Source organism: Cervus elaphus, chromosome 18 (assembly GCF_910594005.1).
Source record: "Cervus elaphus chromosome 18, mCerEla1.1, whole genome shotgun sequence".
Classification (NCBI taxonomy): Eukaryota; Metazoa; Chordata; class Mammalia; order Artiodactyla; family Cervidae; genus Cervus; species Cervus elaphus.
This window is the reverse complement of record NC_057832.1, coordinates 25,520,079-25,541,433: the sequence shown is the minus strand read 5'-3', so window position 1 is coordinate 25,541,433 and position 21,355 is coordinate 25,520,079. Positions and strand designations below refer to the sequence as shown.

Below are 21,355 nucleotides of genomic sequence, written 5' to 3'. Positions count from 1 at the left end.
GACCATCTTCACCCTATTAAATGAATTTTTATGTAAATTTTCCCTTAACATGAAGCTATAGTGACATTTGCAATTATAAATAAGTAATTGCAAGGGTGCTGCTTCATACAATTACTGCATATTAAATTAGAAAATCTCTTAAAGTCATTCATAGTCATTAAAACCACAGGGGTAAATAGCATTTTTATGCCCAGAAACTAAGTTATTGAGCATAGCTATATACCAAGTTTTGGAGAAGGAAATGGCAACCCACTCCAGTATTCTTGCCTGGAGAATTCCATAGACGGAGGAGCCTGGTGGGCTGTGGTCCATGGGTCTCAAAGAGTCGGACACGACTGAGCGACTAACAAATACACACACACACACCAAGTTTTACCCACAGCTTTGTTCTGTGAAACAGACAAGAAACAATCTAATAAACCAATTTATCATACTATTGCCATTACTATAAGAAAGGTAACGTGGATGGATGGAGGGAAATAAAATTTGCCATACTACCAGAAGGAGTAAAATGTTACGCAAGACCTACCTCTCACCTGGCAATCGAGATGTTAAATGTTTGCACCGCCTCCCACATGTAATTCTTGTAGCTCAAGTTCCTCTAGACCAGGGCTTGGCTAACTTCTTCTGTAAAGACCCAGACGGTAAATATTTCAGACGTTGTGAGCCATGTGGTTTCTGTGGTAACTATTTAACTTCTGTTGCTAAAGCATGAAGGCAACCCTAAGCAATGGGTGAACTTGGCTGTGCTTCAGTAAAGCTCTATCTACAAAAAACATGCAGTGGGCTGGGGTTGGCCAGTGGGTTGGAGTTTGCTGACCCCTGGTCTAGACTCTTCACCCATAGTATATGGCTCATTCGCTAAAGGTAACACAGGAAATGATTTTCTGAGACACTTCATGCAGCAACAACAGAATTTCAGGGTAGGTAAGGTCCCTGGGTTGGGAAGATCCCCTGCAGAAGGGAACGGCTACCCACTCCAGTATTCTGGCCTGGGGAATTCCATACAATCCATGGGGGTCTCAAAGAGTCAGACACGACTGGGCAGTTTTCACTTTCACAAGGATAAATTGCGGGTCCTCTTTCCTTCTTTCCTAAAATGTTTCCCCTAGACATACACGCATGCACACACACTACCCAGAGAAGCATGTGCTGTTTTCTAAGTGTTTAAGACCTTCCACTTCATTCAGTTGAGTCACTGAGATCTGACCTTCTCAGTACGGTCTTACACTCTAAAATTGCTTCTCATTTTCAGCCTCTTCCACCATGATCAATATTCAGTTATCTATGAGAAACCTAAATCTCAACTGAAGGGAGATCAATTAGCTAAAACCAATATATCACACGAAGTTGTGAGTGACTGCTGGGTTGAATTTTAAAAGAAGCCCTTGTTAACCAACAAATTTTAATTTGTTATAGTAAATGGAAATAATATGTTGGAAAAGGGGATATTACTAATGCCCTCACCTAACCAAAATATCATCACAAGAAGGCAGAGGTCAGCAATTCGGCACCACATTTCAGAAAGTTTTATCATACATAATTTCTTTAATTTTTTTGTGTCACATAGTAAATTTCTAATTATGTATAGCTCAAACAACCTGGAAAATTCAAACAGCCAGAATTATTTCTCCTTATAATCTGTGGGGTTTAAAGAAATAAATAAATGAGAACAGAGTAAATAAAACACTGGGAAGCATATTTCAGGGCGTGTTTTACTGGCAGTTTCAGTGGCATGGTATAACGTTACATTCCTTCATAATAACCCATAGCACTGCATTGCCCTCTGACTCATCAAAGAAAGAACTCATTATATTCAGTGTTGTTTTAGGATTGACTGTACACAGATGTACTCTGTGGTAACAATCAGATCCCATTAGACAGAATTCTTCACTGTCAACTGGCAAGACCAACGGGAGTTTCCTGTATGTACTTCTTGGGGCTACTTTGCAATGACGTGGGGCTTAAGTGAATAAATAATGACTACAGAAAGACATAAAGGTATATTTTCCTAGGTTTCTTGCAAATGTTCTTTGATTTTACTCTTGGTTCAAATGAATTTATGAAATGTGTGCTATTTCTGATCAATTCTGTGGTTTGTTTTTCATATAAATGACAAAGTGTTACGGCTTCATTGACATGACATTACAACCAGAGTGATTCACATAGGCCGTGTGGCTCTAGAAGCATACCCAAAAATATTTTCCATAAATTCTTTTAAAACTAAGTTTTCAATAAATGTTTATAAATTTTGGTATAAAACACAATAAATAATTCCTTCTTAGCAAATGTTATTTCACATACTAAGAGACAGATTTTCATTATGTAATGGATACAGTTATAGAAATGGTGAGCAAACAGAAGACTGATTCAGTTAGTTGTAATACATGATTGATTAGATCTCCCACTATCAGATATTTCTGATTATAATAGGAATGGGGCTCTTTTCCCACTTCAGTGATGCTGTGTAAGCTTTCTGCTTGAACAGATTCTTTTATATTTATGAAATTTTAATGCTTTTTTTTCAATTTACAAATCTTGGAGTTAGAATTACCCATTTGTAGTTAGCAGTGAATTTTGATGTTTTGAATGCTTTACCTGTTTTAAAATCCTGATGTTTATTACTGCATTGATAGCTCTCCCATATACTTTCAGGGTGAAAAAGGTTCTCAAGGACCAATTGGCCCACAAGGAGAAGCGGGCCCGTCAATAAAAGGGGACAAGGTACTGCATATAGGGTGGATAACAGAAAGGATGCCAATAAAATGACTTTTCATTGTTCTTTATGTATGTACATTTATGAACTATATACAACCTGACAACCATACCACACAGGTACCCAGTTAACTATAAACGTTTTAAAGACCAGTGGGAAGGGAAAGCTGCCAGAGAGGGAAAGGATATAAGAAATGTGCGAAAAACACAGATGTCAATTAGTTTGGAGTCATACATATATGTCAATGTCTAAACGTATCATTATATTAGAATAGCAATTGACATGGACGATTATCTTGGGTGTTGTATTTCTAATTGAATTTCTTATTTCTTTTGTTTATTGTTTACTGGTAGCTGTCTTTTCTGGGTATCTGTATTTAAGTAGCAGAGACAGCTGTAAATGGTGAACTACACAAATTTCAGACAGCATACAATTCTTGGTTCAAATAGTTGAGCTCTGGTGGTGTAACTCCAGTTCCAAAACACTCTAAAAATACATAAGATGCTCTTTGTTCCTTTGGAGTAGTGACTACTGAGTACAACACAAATGCTGTGTTATAAGTTCAGTATTTAACTTTTCCAGGTATTGTTGACAGGCATTTGTGGTTTTATACCTGGAGCTCACGCAAAGAAGACACTGAAATATCAGGACAGTGTCACCCAGTAATTGCAAAGCTTTTATCTGATTTTCATTCCCTTTCCCTTCTCCTTTCATTTTTTCTGATTCTTTTATATTCTGGGATTCAAGTGATTAGATAAACACTTCTGTGATAAGGACTCTCAAAAATACACCATTTCACAGAATGAGGAAGTAGCTTTAATACAGATATTTAAATGTAATGTAATTCCCCAAAGAGGTCTGTTACATGAGTTATTGAATATTTGTAGAACAGTGGTTATGAATTGGGTTTGGAGTTGGAGGGAGAGGACTTGAATCTATCAGTTGTGTGACTGGGAGTTGAAAGTAGTAAAGTGTTAGTTGCTCAGTCATGTCTGACTCTTTGTGACCCCAGAGACTGCAGCCGGGCTCCTATGTCCATGGAATTCTCCAGGCAAGAATACTGGAGTGGGTAGCTATTTCCTTCTCCAGGGGGTCTTCCTGACTTAACCTCATCTTGAAAATGGGGGTGCTTACTTTCAGAGGGTTTTTGTGAAGATTAAATGCAATAAAGCATGAAAAGCATTTGGCACAATGAATGCCTCATGACAGGCAATCAAGTTCTGAATCGGAATAACCCAGCTTTGAATTAGAACTTGAGTCCATTACATGTTTCCTTCTGTGGACATTTATTTAGACGAGGGGTTGACACAAGGTGAACCACTAAGAAGCACATGCCAGGGCCTGTCTTAATGACAGGTTCAGGTTTTTAATATTATATAAACTATGATCTAATCATGTGCTTTTGTTCACAAAAGCATGTTTATTTAGCCCAGGCATTGGCAAACTATAGGGCGGGCTGCCTGTTTTTGTAAATAAAGTATTAGACACACCTATTCATTTAACTACTGTCTGGTTGCTTTTGTACTACTGAAGCAGCATTCATTGGTTTTGCAAGAGACCTTATTATGACTCTCAAGCATAAAATATTTACTATCCAACTGTTTAAGAAAATGTTTGCAGATCCTGATGTAGTCTAAATACAACTGACATTAAAATATGTATTGGGCTTCCCTGGCGGCTCAGTGGTAAAGAATCTGCCTGTCAATGCAGGAGACACAGGTTCAATTCCTGATCTGGGAAGATCCCACATGCTGCAGAGCAACTAAGCCCGTGTGCCCCAACTATTGAACCCGTGCTCTAGAGTCTGGGAACTGCACCCACAACGAAGAGTAGCCCCTGCTTGAGGCAACTAGAGAAAACCCATACAAAGCAATGCAGACCCAGCACAGATATAAATAAATAAATAAAGCATATTTATCCATGTGGTCAGCTCTCAGTTGTCAATTTACTTGGCCTATCAGTAGCATCATCCGCTAGGATCCTCACCTTCTTGAAAGAATATCTTCACCTGATCTCTCTGGCTGCATACTTTTCGGTCTCCACTGCTGGTTCTTCTTTGTCTCTCTGACCTCTAACACTTGGAGCACCCAAAGGGCTCAGTCCTTGAACCTTCTCTCTTCTCTTTCTCCTTGAAAACTTACCCAGTCTTGGCTTCAAATACCATTTATATCATGAGAGCTCCCAAACTGACATCTCCAGCTCACACCCCTCCCACCTACTTGATATCTCTGTTTGGATGTTTATTTTAGGTATCTCAAACTTAACACGTCTAAAACTGAGCTACTGGTATTACACCCTTCCCCAGCCTTGCTTGATTTCAGTCTTTTCCCTCTCAATAAGTGACAAGTATGTTTTCCCACAAACCTCAAAGATATCCTTGATCTGTAGCAAATCTTGTTGGCTTTACTTGAAAAATCTGTCTAGGATCTGAGCACTGCCCACCACCTTCACTCAACAGCCTGGTCCAGGCCACAGTCATCTCTCATACAGATGTATCTTCCATTTGTTCTCAGTGTGACTTCCAGAGTGAACATTTGAAGTCTAAGCCAGATCTTTCACTCCTCTGTTCAGAATCCTCTAGTGGCTTCTCAGCTCACTCAGAGAAAAGCCAAAGCCCTCACAATGGCCTAAAAGGCCCTGTCGATTGCTCTGCCTGAGCCCACTGCCACACATCCTTGACTTCATCTTTCACCACTTTCCCTCATGCTCACTAGCTCCAGCCACATTGTCTCCCTGCTGTTTCTGGAATGTTCCAGGCATCTTCCTTGCATGGATGTTTGCTTTGCCTGGAATGCTTTTCCTCCAAGTTTCTACCTGGTTTATGCCTCTCATCAGTGAGACCATACCAAGTCACCTTTCCCCAGATTGCAGCTGTCTCCCCATTCCCCCATTTATTTTTCTCCTTAGCACTTATCATCATTCAGCATACTATTTATTTCTTCTATCTTGTTTATTATCTTCTGTTTTCCCCAAGAAAATGAAAGATCTATGAGGAAACAGCTTTATCTGTTTTGGTCACTGCTATTTCCCCATGTTTGAAGCAATTCCTGGCACATAATAAGCACTCAACAAATATTTGTGGAAATACATAGAGAAAGGATGAATGATATTGTTCTGATAACTTTCACTTTATTTCTCAAAATTATTCATGAAATAAGAAGGTGAAGTTCTTCCATTTTGTTGCACTTACCTTAGATAATTTCTTAAGTTTTAAAATGCATTTTTGTTAAGATTTGGAGGAAAAAGTATTTAGAAATTTAAAAAATAATTTTCTTTAATTCCTCTCTCAAATACTGATTTTCTTGCATCCTATGAATTTTATGTTTTTAAATATTTCTGTTATGATCCTAACAAGAAGTGTTTGTGTCATTATAATAAAAATTTTTGAATTTTTGGTTCCTCTGTGAAAAAATGATTGATAAATATAAGCTGGTGCAAACATACACCATTTTTGATCAAAGAGTGAAAAAATTATTCGCTATTTTGGCAAATTCGAACCACATACTATTTAAAAGCAATGGTGTTTTGTAACTTTCCCTGTTGAACTTCTTTATGGCTTAAAAGATAGACTTTAATCCATCATATTGCAAGATGAGCAAAGTGTGAAAGAATGAGGTTAGCTGTATTATTATATTTCTGACTTATTTCTACACAGGGAGATATGGGACCTGTGGGACCCCAAGGACCGATGGGCACCCCTGGAATTGGGAGTCAAGGGGAACAGGTAATTGATGCTTTCTCTCTTTCCCTTTTGTACAGAACATTCTGGCCTAAACCTGGTGTTCACTGAAGGCCAGTCCTGCAAACAGCTATGAGTACATTTGATAGTGGAATTGCAATGATATATCCAAACGGGTATGTAGGAAGGGATAAGATGGTTCCACAAGATTCTAGTTTTGAGAACTTAAAAAGACTTAAAAAATAAATTGTGTGTTTCCTGGTGCTGTGACTGTTAACATTAAAGCCTAATTTACAGGATAAGGGTTTTAGAGTTTTTAGTTTCCCTTGGGAAACTAAATATTTTATTTACCTGGTGGGTTGTATTTGTTTTTCCCCTTGAATCTTTATGACTGATGAAATCCCATTCTGTTCTGATGCCAGTAGAGTAGTGTTTCCCATTTTCTAGTCACATAGCAATCTAGGAAAAAAAAAAAAAAAAAAGCTAAACAAGGACCAGCATTAGAGGCACGGACTTTACTGAAGGGGCACTGTTCCTGAATAGAAGCAAACCACGGAGCAGGTTTATAAATGACTCTTGGTCCCTCTTGGTCAGAAGAAAGGAAAGGCCTGTGAGGCTGTCTCTACATTTATGGCTGGAACTTCTTCCAAATTCTTCTGATCATAACTTTTCAAAAAGTGAGGCAATTTTGTTTAGCTGAAATAATATGAAGATAATATAACATTACTATCTACCTATATAATCTCATTTAATCAAAGTGACCAACAAATCCAGATTTATTTTGAATGTCCTCTTGTGTAGAAAGTGGCAAAAAGTTTAACATTTATGATTATGGTTTGAATTATTCCATTGCCTAGTGAACAAATAGTACTTCCTTTATCTAGGAAGGGTGGCTCAAACGGTAAAGAATCTGCCTGCAATGTGGGAGACCTGGGTTTTATCCCTGGATTGGGAAGATCTCCTGGAGAACGGAATGGTTACCCACTCCACTATTCTTGCCTGGAGAATTTCATGGATAGAGGAACCTGGTGGGCTACAGTCCATGGGGTTGCAGAGCTGGACACGACTGAACAACGAACACTTATCTAGAATAGGGAGAGAAGAATAAAAAAAAGGAGATAATTCAGAATCTCATTGTTGACATAAACTCTGAGTTTATTTCTAATTATATGCTAATTAATCAGTATTTTTTGTTGTTAATTCAAGCAGCAGCCAAGTTGGATATTACTCCTTTTTCTATTTCCTTCCCCTTGGTAGAGGTCCTAGTGTAATATATCAGGAGGATTAAGGTGCAGGAGAAGCCAAGATAAATCTGTATATAAATATTTAGATAATAATTAAGAGCTGTTGGCTTTGGACTACACAAGGATCATGGTTTGACTATGCCATCAGGCATTCTCAAGCTTTGTGGTTTTCTTTGCTAGTTTCAGCAAAGTAGTTTCAGTTAGTTCCTGATCCTGGAAGTGGCGGTGCTGTTACATTCTGGGTTTTGTGCTGTTTCTGGCGCTGAGTCACCATTGTGGGGCTGAAAATGAGGTTCAAAGAAAGCCAAGCCTTTTCAGATGCTGTTTCTCAGTGGAAGCTGTTCTACAGCTTGAAAAGAAAAAAACCAAAAAAACACACACCTCTTTGACTTCTTTTGCTTTCTCACCCTCTTCTTTTCTTTTCCAAGAGTAAAAACCTTTCAAGGTGTATGTGTGACTGTATGGAGCTGACTCCTACTGGGTAGGAAATTGAATGCAATGTGTCATTTGTAAACTGAACAAGCAAAAAACTTGTTTACCCTTTTAAGACAAAGGATTTATATTCTATTTAAATTTAACCTCTGCACAGGCGGTTACCCATTTTTCTTCTTATCCTCCATATAACATGCTTACCCATTGAATTACTGTTATTGTTAAATCTTCTCGTTTTTCTTATAGACATTAATTTTCCCACTCATCTGTTTCTGGGGGAACTTCTGTTTCCAGCAACATGTTTACAATCTTTCTCAAATGGCCTCTGCAGATTTTCATTAAATATTTGAAGGCTTGACTACTTCAAATATCTTATAAAATAAAGTGAAATATAAATAACCACACATACATGTGTATATACCTGTATGCGATATCCTTTTAATTTTTTGGATCCTCACGTGGTACTCGTAGACTGTTGTAAAAGTTAGGAGGGATTCCCTTCTTATAATGGTTCAACATAAATACTGAACCTTAGCTTTCTTAAATTGTTCAAAGTGCTTCATCTTCATCAACCAGAGAAAAAGGGAATGATATCTGTACTTTAAAAATGAACAAGCAGATGTATCATCTAGCTGGAGAAAATAGGATCACATTTGTAATAAAATTATCATGTATTTGCAACCATTATTTGCATAATTGTGACCTGTGGGGGATAAATAAAACAGTCTTAGTTTTTCTTTCATCATCCCTTTAAATTGTTTTTCAGTGGGGAAAGTTTTTTCTTTTTCCCACCACAGAAAAAAAATTACCAGCAGGCTACAGACTTTCATATCACTTTGAGATAACAGTAAGTGATAGAATCACCTCTAGGGGCTTCCATGGTGGCTCAGGGGTAAAAGAATCTGTCTCCGATGAAGGAGATGTGGCAGGAGCTGCGGGTTCGACCCCTGGGTTGGGAAGATTCCCTGAAGAAGGAGATGACTAACCACTCCAGTATTCTTGCCTGGAAAATCCCATGGACAGAGGAGACTGGTGGGCTACAGTCCATGGGGCCCCCAAAGAGTCAGACACACTGAGTGACTACACATACATAGGATTACCTCTAAGTTTCAAGTCAGTTTTAATTGTGTGATACAAACTATTTAGTCAATGTATGAATTTTCCTTTTAGTCTTCATTCATTTTGTATGAGCTTGTGGTCCATGGGATGGAATGTACTTCTGATACCTCCCAGGCCGAATCAAGGATGGGAAGATGGGATCAGGCGGGAAGGGCATGGAGGTTCTTTCTTGGCTGGTCTGTTGTCAGACAGCTTTGGGTCTTCTGGTCTTGACAGACGTTTGATGCTGACATTCTTCCTGGTGGGGTTCCGCACTGCCCCTCCTGGACACCGACAAAGGACTCTTTTCCTCCAGCTGTTTCTCCCCACCAGCCTCTGCTTTTCTGGGAATATATTTACTCTATATGGACTCTCTCAGCTGGAGTTCCATTATTCTTCCAGGTCCTCTTGGACAGAAATCAAAGCAGTTCCAGGCCAACTTTAGGAATCTAGAGTACATCTGGTCCACAGGAAAAAAAGCTTGCATGGCCTTTGCACTGAGAAACTCTGGGTGCACAGGTTCACCCCACCCTGGCCCTCTCTCAGCTATCAGAGCATATTTTAGCTTTCTTCACTGAACACACTGGTCCATTGTGTTCCAGAAACAAAAATCAAGGTCTCCCAGTGGTTTCATTGATGTTCCCTTTCTATAATGTGGTAAACTTCTCCCCATTTTCTCCAAAGAAAACACTTTAGGAGATTGTTTTCTCTGGAGAAGACCTCATTAAATCCTATATCTTCTCCTTTTTTATACCCACAATCTGAATGAGAGGCAAGTATTAGAACATTCTTCAGTTTGGTGTTTGCAGACTTTTGCTTCTTAGAGCCTAGGTCAAATTTTTAATTTCACATCATGATAGATATCACTTGGTACAGCTAGGATACAGGTTTGCCTGTATGTGACTGAGAGGTGAAATAGGTTAATAAGATGAAACTGCATTTCTCCTGTTTAAAACTCCAAGTTGGTGTGTTGTCTCTGTTCATTAGGGTCTTCAGAGGTTCTGGCTTCTTCTTTCTTGTTAGTCTGACATTCCAAGAGTGCTTTCCACCTGATCCAGGATAGGCAGGCACCGTGTCTTCACTTCAGCAAGGGGGAGGGGAACAGGGATGCAGAAGCATATCCTTCTTTTAGCGTGAACCAGAAATTGCACAAATCCCCTCATTCACATCCCACTGGATAGAATACAGGCAATATCCGCTGCAACAGGGATTAGGAAAGGTGGTTTTTACTCAAAGCAGAAATGCAGGCCAGTTAAAATTACTCTTACTATGGAAAAATGGTAGAATTGCATATTATGGTTCCACTAGCAGCCTCAGCCATCCATTCAATAAGTATTAATTGAGTACAAGTAATCGACTATGGGATGCAAACTGAACTTTTACTTCAGAGGATTTGAAACTTCTCTTGTTTAAATTCCTTCTTAATTTCACTAATATTATTCTTTAAATTTTATTTTAAAGGGAATCCAAGGTCCTATTGGCCCACCTGGTCCACAGGGGCCCCCAGGACAAGGCTCACCTGGTCCCAAGGTAACTTTCTAAATGAGAGACGAGTTTAATCTATTTTCTAACTGTTGCTTTCTGGTCAGTGGCCAGTGCATTTGGATGGCAGCAAAGGGGATGAACTTCAACATCAGAGATCTCTATTTAATGCAAAACGCTACTGATATTCCTAATGGTTTAGAAAATGTAATGTGTGTTCCTTTTGCACGTAGAAGCTTTCATAATTGTCCCCTGGCATCTGCTGGAAGGCTGATTCTAGGATTCCCACTCCCTTCCCCATACTAAAATCTTAGGATGCTCCAGTCCCTTAATCTAGTCATATCTCCCTGTATTTTAAAAATCATCTCTGCTGCTGCTAAGTTGCTTCAGTCATGTCCGACTCTGTGTGACTCCATAGACGGCAGCCCACCAGGCTCCCCCGTCCCTGGGATTCTCCAGGCAAGAACACTGGAGTGGGTTGCCATTTCCTTCTCCAATGCGTGAACAAAAAATCATCTCTAGACAACTTCTAATACCAAATACATTGTAAATGTTACAAAGCATGTAGTTGCTGGCCTGTGGCAAATTCAGGTTTTGCTTTTGGAAATTTTTGAAATTTCTTTCCTGAGTATTTTCCAACCAAGGTTGGTTAAACTGTAGCAGAGTCCAAGCTCATACCACTTGCTGCATGAAGGGCCAATAAGTCGAGAGGCACAGTGTTGGGGAGAGGAACAACTTTTTTCAGAAAGCAAACAAACTGAGAAGATGGTGCACTAATGTTCTAAAGAACCATCCTAATTTGGGATAGAATTCAAGCTTCTTTATTGCTAAGGAAGGGGGAAGCTGGAAGGGGTTAAGATCAAGAAGAGAAGGACGACCACAGTGACGGTCCAAGGAGAGTTGTGATAACATTTTGTTCTTGGTCAGTTGACCTGAGTCTGGTCCTGATGTTCCTATAAATCTTGACAAGACAATCGATATTTTTGTTCATACTTTCTTATATCATGTGAGGTAAGTTTGCACAACCTGTAACCTGCAAGCAGAACCCCTTTAGTAATTAACAAGTCTACATGCAGACCTGAGCAGAGGCTCATGACTCAGCGATTAAAGCAGCAGAACAGATAGGTACAATGTGGAGTCAGAGATGCTTAGCTTCTACAAGCAAGAGGCAGGTGATGGAGGTGGATCTTAGTTGTCAAAGAACAACTCAGAGATATCCATCAGATTGTTATGTCAGTCCGTAAGACCTAAAGTTCCTAAAGAGAAGGAACTGCTTTATCACTGAGCTATTGTCACTACTTTTCTTGTTTAACTGGTTTTCCTTTGTTTCTGCATTCCTTCACTTCCCTAGTTAGTAACTGCCTGTGCCTGCTCTTTGGAACTCAGGGAAGGCCCAGGAGACTCAAGTCTTCATCTACAAACAACAAGTGGGGGAAATGGAGGAGCTTTGAACCTAGGAGGGGTCCACAGGGTCCTGCTCAGTTCCAATCCCCCCTTTTCTTTGACACATCTTAATCCTAATGGGAACAGGGCAGACAAGAAAGGGAATAAAGTTTTGGATAGAGAGGTTAATCACAAACTCAGCAGAGGGACTTAATTTTATGGGGACTCTTTCAAATCCACAAATGTGGAACCGGTGGCTACCGAGGAGGCAGACTATACTTACACATCTTAATTTATTGTTTTTATTACTTTTACTTGTGAGACTATTCGAGCAACTCAAGCAGTAATATCAGTAGAGGTTACTGTGGGTTGGCTAGTTTTTATTCTTACCAATGACCCCACGGTAGGTCCAACAACCAAAATGTTTAAAGATATGGAGCTGGAAATAACCTAGCCAATAAAAGTTTTCTATGAACGGGGAGGCAATTTATCTTTTAAATTATTTATCCTTTGGGGAGAGGCATGACACTGTTTAACCAGCTGTCCCTAATGTTGCTTCAAAGAATCACTGCTCCTGCTCCTGCTAAGTCACTTCAGTCGTGTCCGACTCTGTGCGACCCCATCCCTGGGATTCTCCAGGCAAGAACGCTGGAGTGGGTTGCCATTTCCTTCTCAAAGAATCACTAAGCATTATTAAATAAACACTTCTCTGAGTGTTTCCCTTGTGGCTCAGCTGGTAAAGAATCTGCCTGCAATGTGGGAGACCTGAGTTCAATCCCTGGGTCAGGAAGATCCCCTGGAGAAGAGAAAGGCTACCCACTCCAGTATTCTGGGCTGGAGAATCCATGGACTGTATAGTCTATGGGGTCATAAAGAGTTGGACATGACTGAGCAACTTTCACTTCACTTCTCTGAGAGTACCTTCCTTTCAGTAGATTCCTTTGAGAGTCCCCTGTGAGAAGTAGCTCAATAGAACACAGTGACTGTCCTTGAAATTTCTGATTAGAGCTCAATAGTGAAAGCTCAGGTAGTTCTCTCTGCTTACGATACTGCTTTGGATCAGCAGTGATCTTGGTCTCTCGTGTCAATTATAGCTGCTGTGGGTTATAACTGCCGATCTTTTCCAGGTGCCCCTCTTGGGGACTCAAAGTCAATTTTGAGTATTATGCACAGCCTGTCTTTTAAATCAGACCATATATACATATATATGTACATATATATATATTTGCCTGAAATATATCTGTATTTGAATAGATAAATGCATATACACACATATGGGAATAGAGCCTATGAAACTCAGGCTTATCTTACTTTGCTGATATGTTTTGCTCTTAGGATATCAAAGGTAGGTATATGTTATTTTTATTTTGGTGCTAGAGTCAAATACTCTTTAAATACTCTTTCCTCACTAGGGAGAAGTTGGCCAGATGGGCCCTACGGGCCCTAGAGGACCGGTGGGACTTGGAGTACAAGGTCCAAAGGTGAGTTGTCTAAGCTAGTCGGAGGTATTTATGTCATATTATGTAAAGCTTCATTTATATCCAGAGGAGATTACTTATTCAGAAAAGAGTCTGATGCTCAAGTCATATGGTTTAAGAAGAACCAAAATATTAGTTTATTTTAATGACAACTATGTTTCTATTATTAATTTATTAGCATTAGAGGTCCTCTTTCACCGCTTTCAAAGTGATTCTTTAAGGACATTGTTGTCTGGCATATTATAAAAGTTTAGTAGAATTTCAGTAAAGCTTACTTCCCTTCTCTTGTTTGGTGGCTGGCTCCTTCTCATTCTTCAGGTCTCAACTCAAAAGATACTTCCTCAAAATTCATTTACTAAACCTAAAGTATGTTCACCCCACTATTGTTACCCAGTTATTTAAAAGCACACTGTTTGTCCCCTTGATTTTACCACTTAACTTGCATGTTTTTTGAATCACTCTCCATTGTACTACACCCTCTAGAAATGCACTGCCCTCTAGAAACGGCAGGCACTTGCCACATGGCCTTACTGAACACTTGACATGTGGCTGGTATGAACTGAGGGTGCTACCAAGGTACTCTACACTCTGGATTACAAAGCTTGGTACAAAAAATGAATGTAAACTATACGATCAATATATTTGTATATGGAGTACATGTTGAAATGACAAAATTTCAGATGTATTAAGTAAAATATATTATTAGAATTGTCTTTATCTGTTTCTTTTAAAGTTGTAAATGCGGCTATTAATAAAATTATAATTACATATATGGCTTGCTTTATATTTTCATTGAATAGTGCTACTCCACTGGGGCAGAGACTTTGTTTCCTTTTCTTCTTTATTACTGAATCCTCAGTTTGAGGGACACAATAGGTACTCAATAAGTGCTGTTGAATAATAAATGAATCCTTGTTTTACCCTTCACAATTTCTAGAACTCATCCTGAAGGCATCTAGAATCCGGCAAGCCTTGCTGAGGATTAAAATCCATCATTGTTCTGAAGTCACAGTCATGATTCTTAAGAGAGTTTGGGTATTAAACTAATATGTAAGATACAGTCTAAGACAAATATATACAAGTTTCATATACATAAACATATAATTGCAAGAGACAAAAAATATACTAATATAGTGATAATAGCTGCCATTTGCTGAATGGGTTGGCTTTGTCACATCATGTGCTAAGTACTAAATATGCCATGTACGTATATATCTATATACATATATATACGTTTATGTCTATACATGTCTATAGTATATATGTGTATATATACATATTATGTCATTTAATGCCAATTTCAGAGGGGCCATATAGGGTAGCAAGACTATGAGGCACTTAGACTACCTGAATTCAAATCCCAACCTTGCACTAAATAGATATGTAATCTTAAGCTTCTCTCATTTTAAAAAATGAAATACTGAAAATATACTTACTACTGTAGAGAATAACAAAGAACACCCATGTATTCCACAACCCAGCTTTACCAAATATCAACATTTTGCCACATGTATTCTAAAATGTTTTAAAGAAGTATTGTAGATATAGCTGAAGGTCTCTGTCTGTGCTCCCCAATTCTGCAGTCCCCCTTTCCCTCCCCAGACATAATCATTATCATGAATTATTGTTTATCATTCTTTCAAAGTTTATATGATTCTCCCACAATTTTATTCATAAGCCATATATTGCTTTTTTGTATTGTTGAACTTTACATAATATATCATTTGGCAATATATTTATATTCAGCCTTATGTGTTGTGCTTTTATATGCCTTTGATTCAGTTTAATGGCTTTATGATACTACACTGCATGAGAATACTTCATTACTGATAGACGTTTAAATTACTTTCTATTTTGTGCATTTGCCAACAATGCTGCCATAAGCATTCTCTGGGTTTTGTCTTGTGTAAGGATATAAATCTCTCCTATCAGTAGATGACAGATTGCTGTGAATTGGAAGATCACAGAGTATACAAGTTTTCAATTTTCGTATTGTGAAAATCCTGCCCCAAAGAAACAATGGGTACAGTGTTCGAACCAGTTTACCCTCCTTCCAGCAGCAGATAGCAATGCCCTTTTCTCTACATTCTGGCCAGTGTGAAATGTGTAAAAAAATACATCTCATTGGTTCAGTTCTTATTCCCTGGGAACTAACTGAACAGTTTTTGACTGCTTAATGGACCTTACTTTTTCTTTTTTATAAATTCCTGTAGATACTCACTTTTTGGATATTGAATATTCCTCTCATAGCTTAAGATACGGCTTATCTTTTTCACTTTACTTAGAGTGCTTTCCACTGCATAGAAGTTTTCGATTTTGATGTATTTCTATCCCTTTATGGTTTGAGTTTTTGGAATATTATTTTAAAACATTTCTTGAACCCAAAGTCGTAATATGTTTTAGCATATTTTCTTTTGAAAATGTTGGTGTTTTACTTTTTAAAATTTACGTCTTTAATACACTTGGAATTTATTTTTGTGGCTAGGGCAAGGTATGGAATCTATTTTTCCCTATATGATAACCATATATCTTAGCATCAGTTATTAAATTGCCACGCTGACTTGTAATACCTCCAACGTTATGTATCAAATTTCTATATGTGTGAGTATCAGTGCCTGAGTGATGCCACTGATCTATGCCACTCCATTTGCCTATTAATATCTCTCAGGGCTACTATCTCTCTGTCTGGATTATGACAGATTTATAATGCTTTATCATCCATAGGGAAAATGCTCTCATCTTCTTCCCTGGCTGTTCTTGGTTCTAACATATACATTTTAGAAATGGCTTGTCCAATTTGATAAAATATTCCATTGGAGTTTTTGAAATTGAACTGAAACTTCAGATTAAACATTGAGTCTTTCAAACCACAGAGTAAAACTCTCTACTTTTTCACAAAAATAGTTTTCATCTTATCCATAAACATCTTCTACTTTTTTTAGTTAAAAAGGTACCTTGGGTAAATTTTTATGATTGTGAATTGTTCCCTTTTTTTGTACTTTTCAATTAACTGTAATGTGCCTATGGGGAAAGTACTGTCTTGTTATTGTCTTATTTTGCTATATTGATCTTTGTATCCACTCACTCGATGTAATTTTTTATTTCTATTTGTAAAGTCTCTTGCTTTTTCACTCCTTGTGAACATAGGCATATTGTCTAAAAATAAAAACAATTATGCCTATTCCTTTCCAGTTCTTTTTCTTATTCACTTTTTACCATTTTACACTGCTAGGATCCCCACTGCAATATTTAAAGGAAGTGGATGTGCTCCTAAAATTTCACTTTTAAATGTGACATTTGCTGTAGGTTTTTGACAGATACTGTAGGTATCTGTAGGTTTTTGACAGGTTAAGGCAATTCTGTATTTCAATTGTACCAAAATTTGCTTACTAGTCATAAGTGAGTATTGGATTTTACCAGATTTTGCATCTACTAAGATAATCATATTATTGTTTTCTTTTAATTTGTTAATATTACATTTCAAGATTTTTGAGATGTTGAAATATCCTGACATTCTTTGAGATAAACTCAATTGATTATGATGTATATTTTTAATAACAATAATTCAATTGATTAATCTTTTATTCAGGCTTTGTGCACCCACTTTAAATAATTATATTTATTGTGTGACTAACATACAATCAAAGCACATGACTAAAGTGTACAATTTGGTAAGTTTTGACATAGGTGTGTGTATATATATCTAGATATATATGTTCTTGAGGATGATAAAAGCATCTATCACCCCCCAAATTATTATGTATTTATTTGTAATATCATCCATTCATCTCTCCCTAATGTCTCCTATCTTTATTGATCTGTTTTCTGTAGATCTGCTTTCCTATCATCTGGTAATCACTGATTTCTGCTTTCTGTTATCAGAGATTAGTTTACATTTCCTAGAATTTCATATAAGTAGCATAATTTACTATATACTTTTTCCCAATCTTTTTAAACTCAGGAAGTTATTTTGAAATCTGTGTTTAACATATATAATAATTTGTTATTATTTATTGCTGAACAGAACTCCATTGTATGTATATAGCGCAGTTTGGTCATCTATTCACCTCTTAGTGACAATTTGGTTTTCTCCAGCTTTTTATTATAGATAAAGCTCTTATGAATATTTATGTACATGTCTTTGTATAGACATGTTTTCCTTTTTTGGGGGTAAAAACCTAGGAGTGAAATAGCTGGGTCATATGATAAGTATCTATTTAGCTTTTCAAGTAATTGTTAAATTGGTTTCCAAAAGAGTCTGCATTCTGTCTATATTTTCACTGGGTATAGAATTCCATACTGATGGCTTTTTCTTCTTTAAAAAAATTTTGTTTTAAAATATTTATTTATTTGGCTGTACCAGGTCTTAGTTGCAGCCTGTGGGATCTAGTTTCCTGACCAGGAATTAAGCTCCCTGCATGGGAGCTTGGAGTCTTTGCCACTGGACCACCAGGAAAGTCCCTCTTTTTTTCCCCCCAGTACTTTCATGTTGGTCTACTGTCTTCTCACTTGCAGTATTTCTGATGAGAAATCTGTTTTAATCTATACATTTTTCTCACTGCTGCTGCTGCTAAGTCACTTCGGTCGTGTCCGACTCTGTGTGACTCCATAGACGGCAGCCCACCAGGCTCCCCGTCCCTGGGATTCTCCAGGCAAGAACACTGGAGTGGTTTGCCATTTCCTTCTCCAATGCATGAAAGTGAAAAGTGAAAGGGAAGTCGCTCAGTCATGTCCTACTCTTTGCCACCCCATGGACTGCAGCCTACAAGGCTCCTCCATCCATGGGATTTTCCAGGCAAGAGTACTGGAGTGGGCTGCCATTGCCTTCTCCATAATGTCTATTTTCTCTGGTTACTTTTGAGATTTTCTCTGTATCACTGGCTTTGAGCCATGTGATTCTAATGTGCCTTAATTCAATTTTCTTTATATTTCTTATGTTTGAATTCCATTGTTCTTCTTGGGTCTTTGAGTTATTGACTTCATGAAATTTGGAAAATATTAGGTTGGCACTTCTTGAAATATTTCCCACCCTCAGCCTTTAGCTAGGAAACTCCCACTTAAATTTGAAGGCTTGAAGTTTTCTCACAGTTCTCTGATGCTCTGCTTATTCTTATTTAGTCCATTTTCTTTGTGTTTCTTTTTGTCTTTGTTTTTTTAATTAATTAATTTATTTTAATTGGAGGCTAATTAAAATATTGTGGTGGTTTTTATTACACATTAATATGAATCAGTCACGGGTGTACATGTGTTCCCCCATCCCAAACCCGCCTCCCACTGTTTCATTTTGAGTAGAGTTTATTGCTATATCTTTCAGTTTGTTAATCTTTTCTTCTGTGATGTCTAATCTGCTTTTAATTCTATCTGGTGTATTTTTATCTCATACTTTGCAATTTTCAACTCTAGAAGTTCAAGTTGTATCCTTCAATATCTTTCATGTCTATTACCAAGTTTTAATTTTTCTTTAGTTTCTTGAACATATGGAATGCAGTATAATAACTGTCTTAATATTATCCATAAATTCTATCACCTGCATCATGTTTCTGCAACTTGTCTGAATCCTCAATAGCTTTTGATTATCTGCCAAACATTGTGAATTTTACCTTTTTAGGTGCTAGATTTTTTTTGTATTCCTATAAATATTTTTGAGCTTCTTTTCTTAGATGCTTCTACATTACTTGAAAACAGTTGGAACATTCTGGTCTTGCTTTTAAGATTTATTAGGTAGGACAGGAGCAGTATCTAGTCTGGGGCTAATTTTCCCCCACTACGAAGGCAATACTCTTTTAAAAAGTCATCTATGCCCGCAGCACTGTGAAGTTTTTTCTTGCCACTGGGAGCAGGCACCCTATCTTTCCTGCTATCAGTTCTCTGATCCTTTCAAGTGGTTGTTTTCATGGCCTGGGGTGATTTCTTCACTCTGTGCTAACAGTATTCACCTAAATACTCAAGGGGGATGCGCCTTAGATCTTCATGTTCTCTTCATGTCACTCCCTCCTCTCTGGTAATCTATTTTGTGAGTTTCTGATATCTTGGCTTGCCTTTGTCTCCTTAAATTAGAGAGACTTCTGGACTTGCCCTGGATTCTCTCTCCCTGAACAATGGCCTGGAAACTTTATCTGGACAGTAAACTTGGGAAACGGTAGCATGAATGTCATTGTTTCATATATTTTGTTATTGCCTTTTTAGTTGTATCAGGTGGGAAGTTAAATCTAGTTCCTATCCCTCCAAGGCTTCCCTGGTGGCTCAGATGGTAAAGTATACACCTGTAATGCAGGAGACCTGGGTTCAACCCCTGAGTTGGGAAGATTCCCTGGAGAAGAGAATGGCAACCCACGCCAGTACTTTTACCTGGAGAATCCATGGACAGAGGAGCCTGGCAGGCTACCGTCCATGGGGTCACAAACAGTTGGACATGACTGAGCAACTCACACACACACGCACGCACACACACACACACACACACGCTCTTACATTTACATGAGAACCTTAAGTTGGAATGTTTTTCTTAGGTAGACTGGTCTATAATTTAGTTTTCTTATCTTGTATGGTTTTTTAAGTCAAAGTTTTATTAGCCTCATAAAATAAATTGGATAGAGTTCCCTCTTTTTCTATGTTTTAGAAACAATAGGGGGGATATCTGTTCTTCAGACGTTTAAAAATATGGTAAGGTTTGACTGGAAAGTCAACTAAGCCTGTGATCCTGGAGGGAGAGGAAGTTCCAGACTTGCAATTACTTACTGAAATTATTGATTTATTTAGCTTGTCCATTCCTTCTTATGCCATTTATGTAATTTATATTTTTCTTAAAGACTATCCATGTATTAATGTTTCCAATATATTTGTTTGAGATTATCACAGAAATTTTCTATAATTAAAAAATTTTACTATGTATAGATTCACCTTTCATTCCTAATACTGTTTTTTTATGCCTTTTCTTTTACAAATATTTATCATTACAGTTAGACGTTTATTTATTTTCTTAGTATTTTTAAGTTTTTATTACCTTTTAATTTTGTTACTCTTCTTGCTTTTTGCTAGTAAGTTTATGATTTTCTCTCATTTTTATTATATCCTACTATTTACTTTTTTGGGGAAGAGGATTGGCTCAGAGGTTAAAGCGTCTGCCTGCAATGCAGGAGACCTGGGTTCAATCTCTGGGTTGAGAAGATCCCCTGGAGAAGGAAATGGCAACCCACTCCAGTATTCTTGCCTGGAGAATCCCACGGATAGAGGAGCCTGGTGGGCTACAGTCCATGGGGCTGCAAAGAGCTGGAGATGACTAAGTGACTACTGCTACCACTACTATTTACTTTTAGGTTCACTGTGCTTTTTTCACTAGTTTTTAAAGTTGAGTTTAGTTGAAATGATTTTCCATTATTTTCAACATTTTTTGCTCTTAATAAATGCAGTAAGGACACATTTCCCTGGAGAAGGAAATGGCAACCCACTCCAGTGCTCTTGCCTGGAGAATCCCGTGGACAGAGGAGCCTGGCGGGCTAAAGTCCATGGTGCTGCAAAAGAGTCAGACATGACTAAACAACAACAAAGGACAGCGATATACTGTTTGATAGTAGCATGTGTTTTCTCTGAACATTTTAAAGGACTTAAATTATAAATTGACTTGAAGGTGGGTATAATAATTGAATTTTACAGTTGGAAGCAATGTTTGGGTCTCAATTATTTCATCTCATTTTTATATTAGTTTTTTTTAGGGCTGCTGTCACAAATTAGCACAAACTGTGTGGCTTAACAGAAATTTATTTTCTCACAGTTCTAGAGGCTAAAAGTAAAAAATCAAGGTATCTGCAGGGCCACACTTCCTCCAAAACCTATCAGGGACAAT

The 21,355-nt window shown here is 37.8% G+C and overlaps 1 protein-coding gene across 3 annotated transcripts in view; it reads left to right on the top strand.

The window, feature by feature from the left end:
- COL28A1 (collagen type XXVIII alpha 1 chain) overlaps positions 1–21,355 on the top strand; it is a 184,656-nt gene that overhangs the window by 55,664 nt on the left and 107,637 nt on the right. For all 3 annotated transcript variants that reach the window (XM_043871678.1, XM_043871677.1, XM_043871679.1), the window contains 4 exons: positions 2,656–2,724; positions 6,372–6,440; positions 10,631–10,699; positions 13,447–13,515. In XM_043871678.1, coding sequence (XP_043727613.1) covers positions 2,656–2,724; positions 6,372–6,440; positions 10,631–10,699; positions 13,447–13,515 — 276 coding nt within the window. The remainder of the gene's footprint in view (positions 1–2,655; positions 2,725–6,371; positions 6,441–10,630; positions 10,700–13,446; positions 13,516–21,355) is intronic.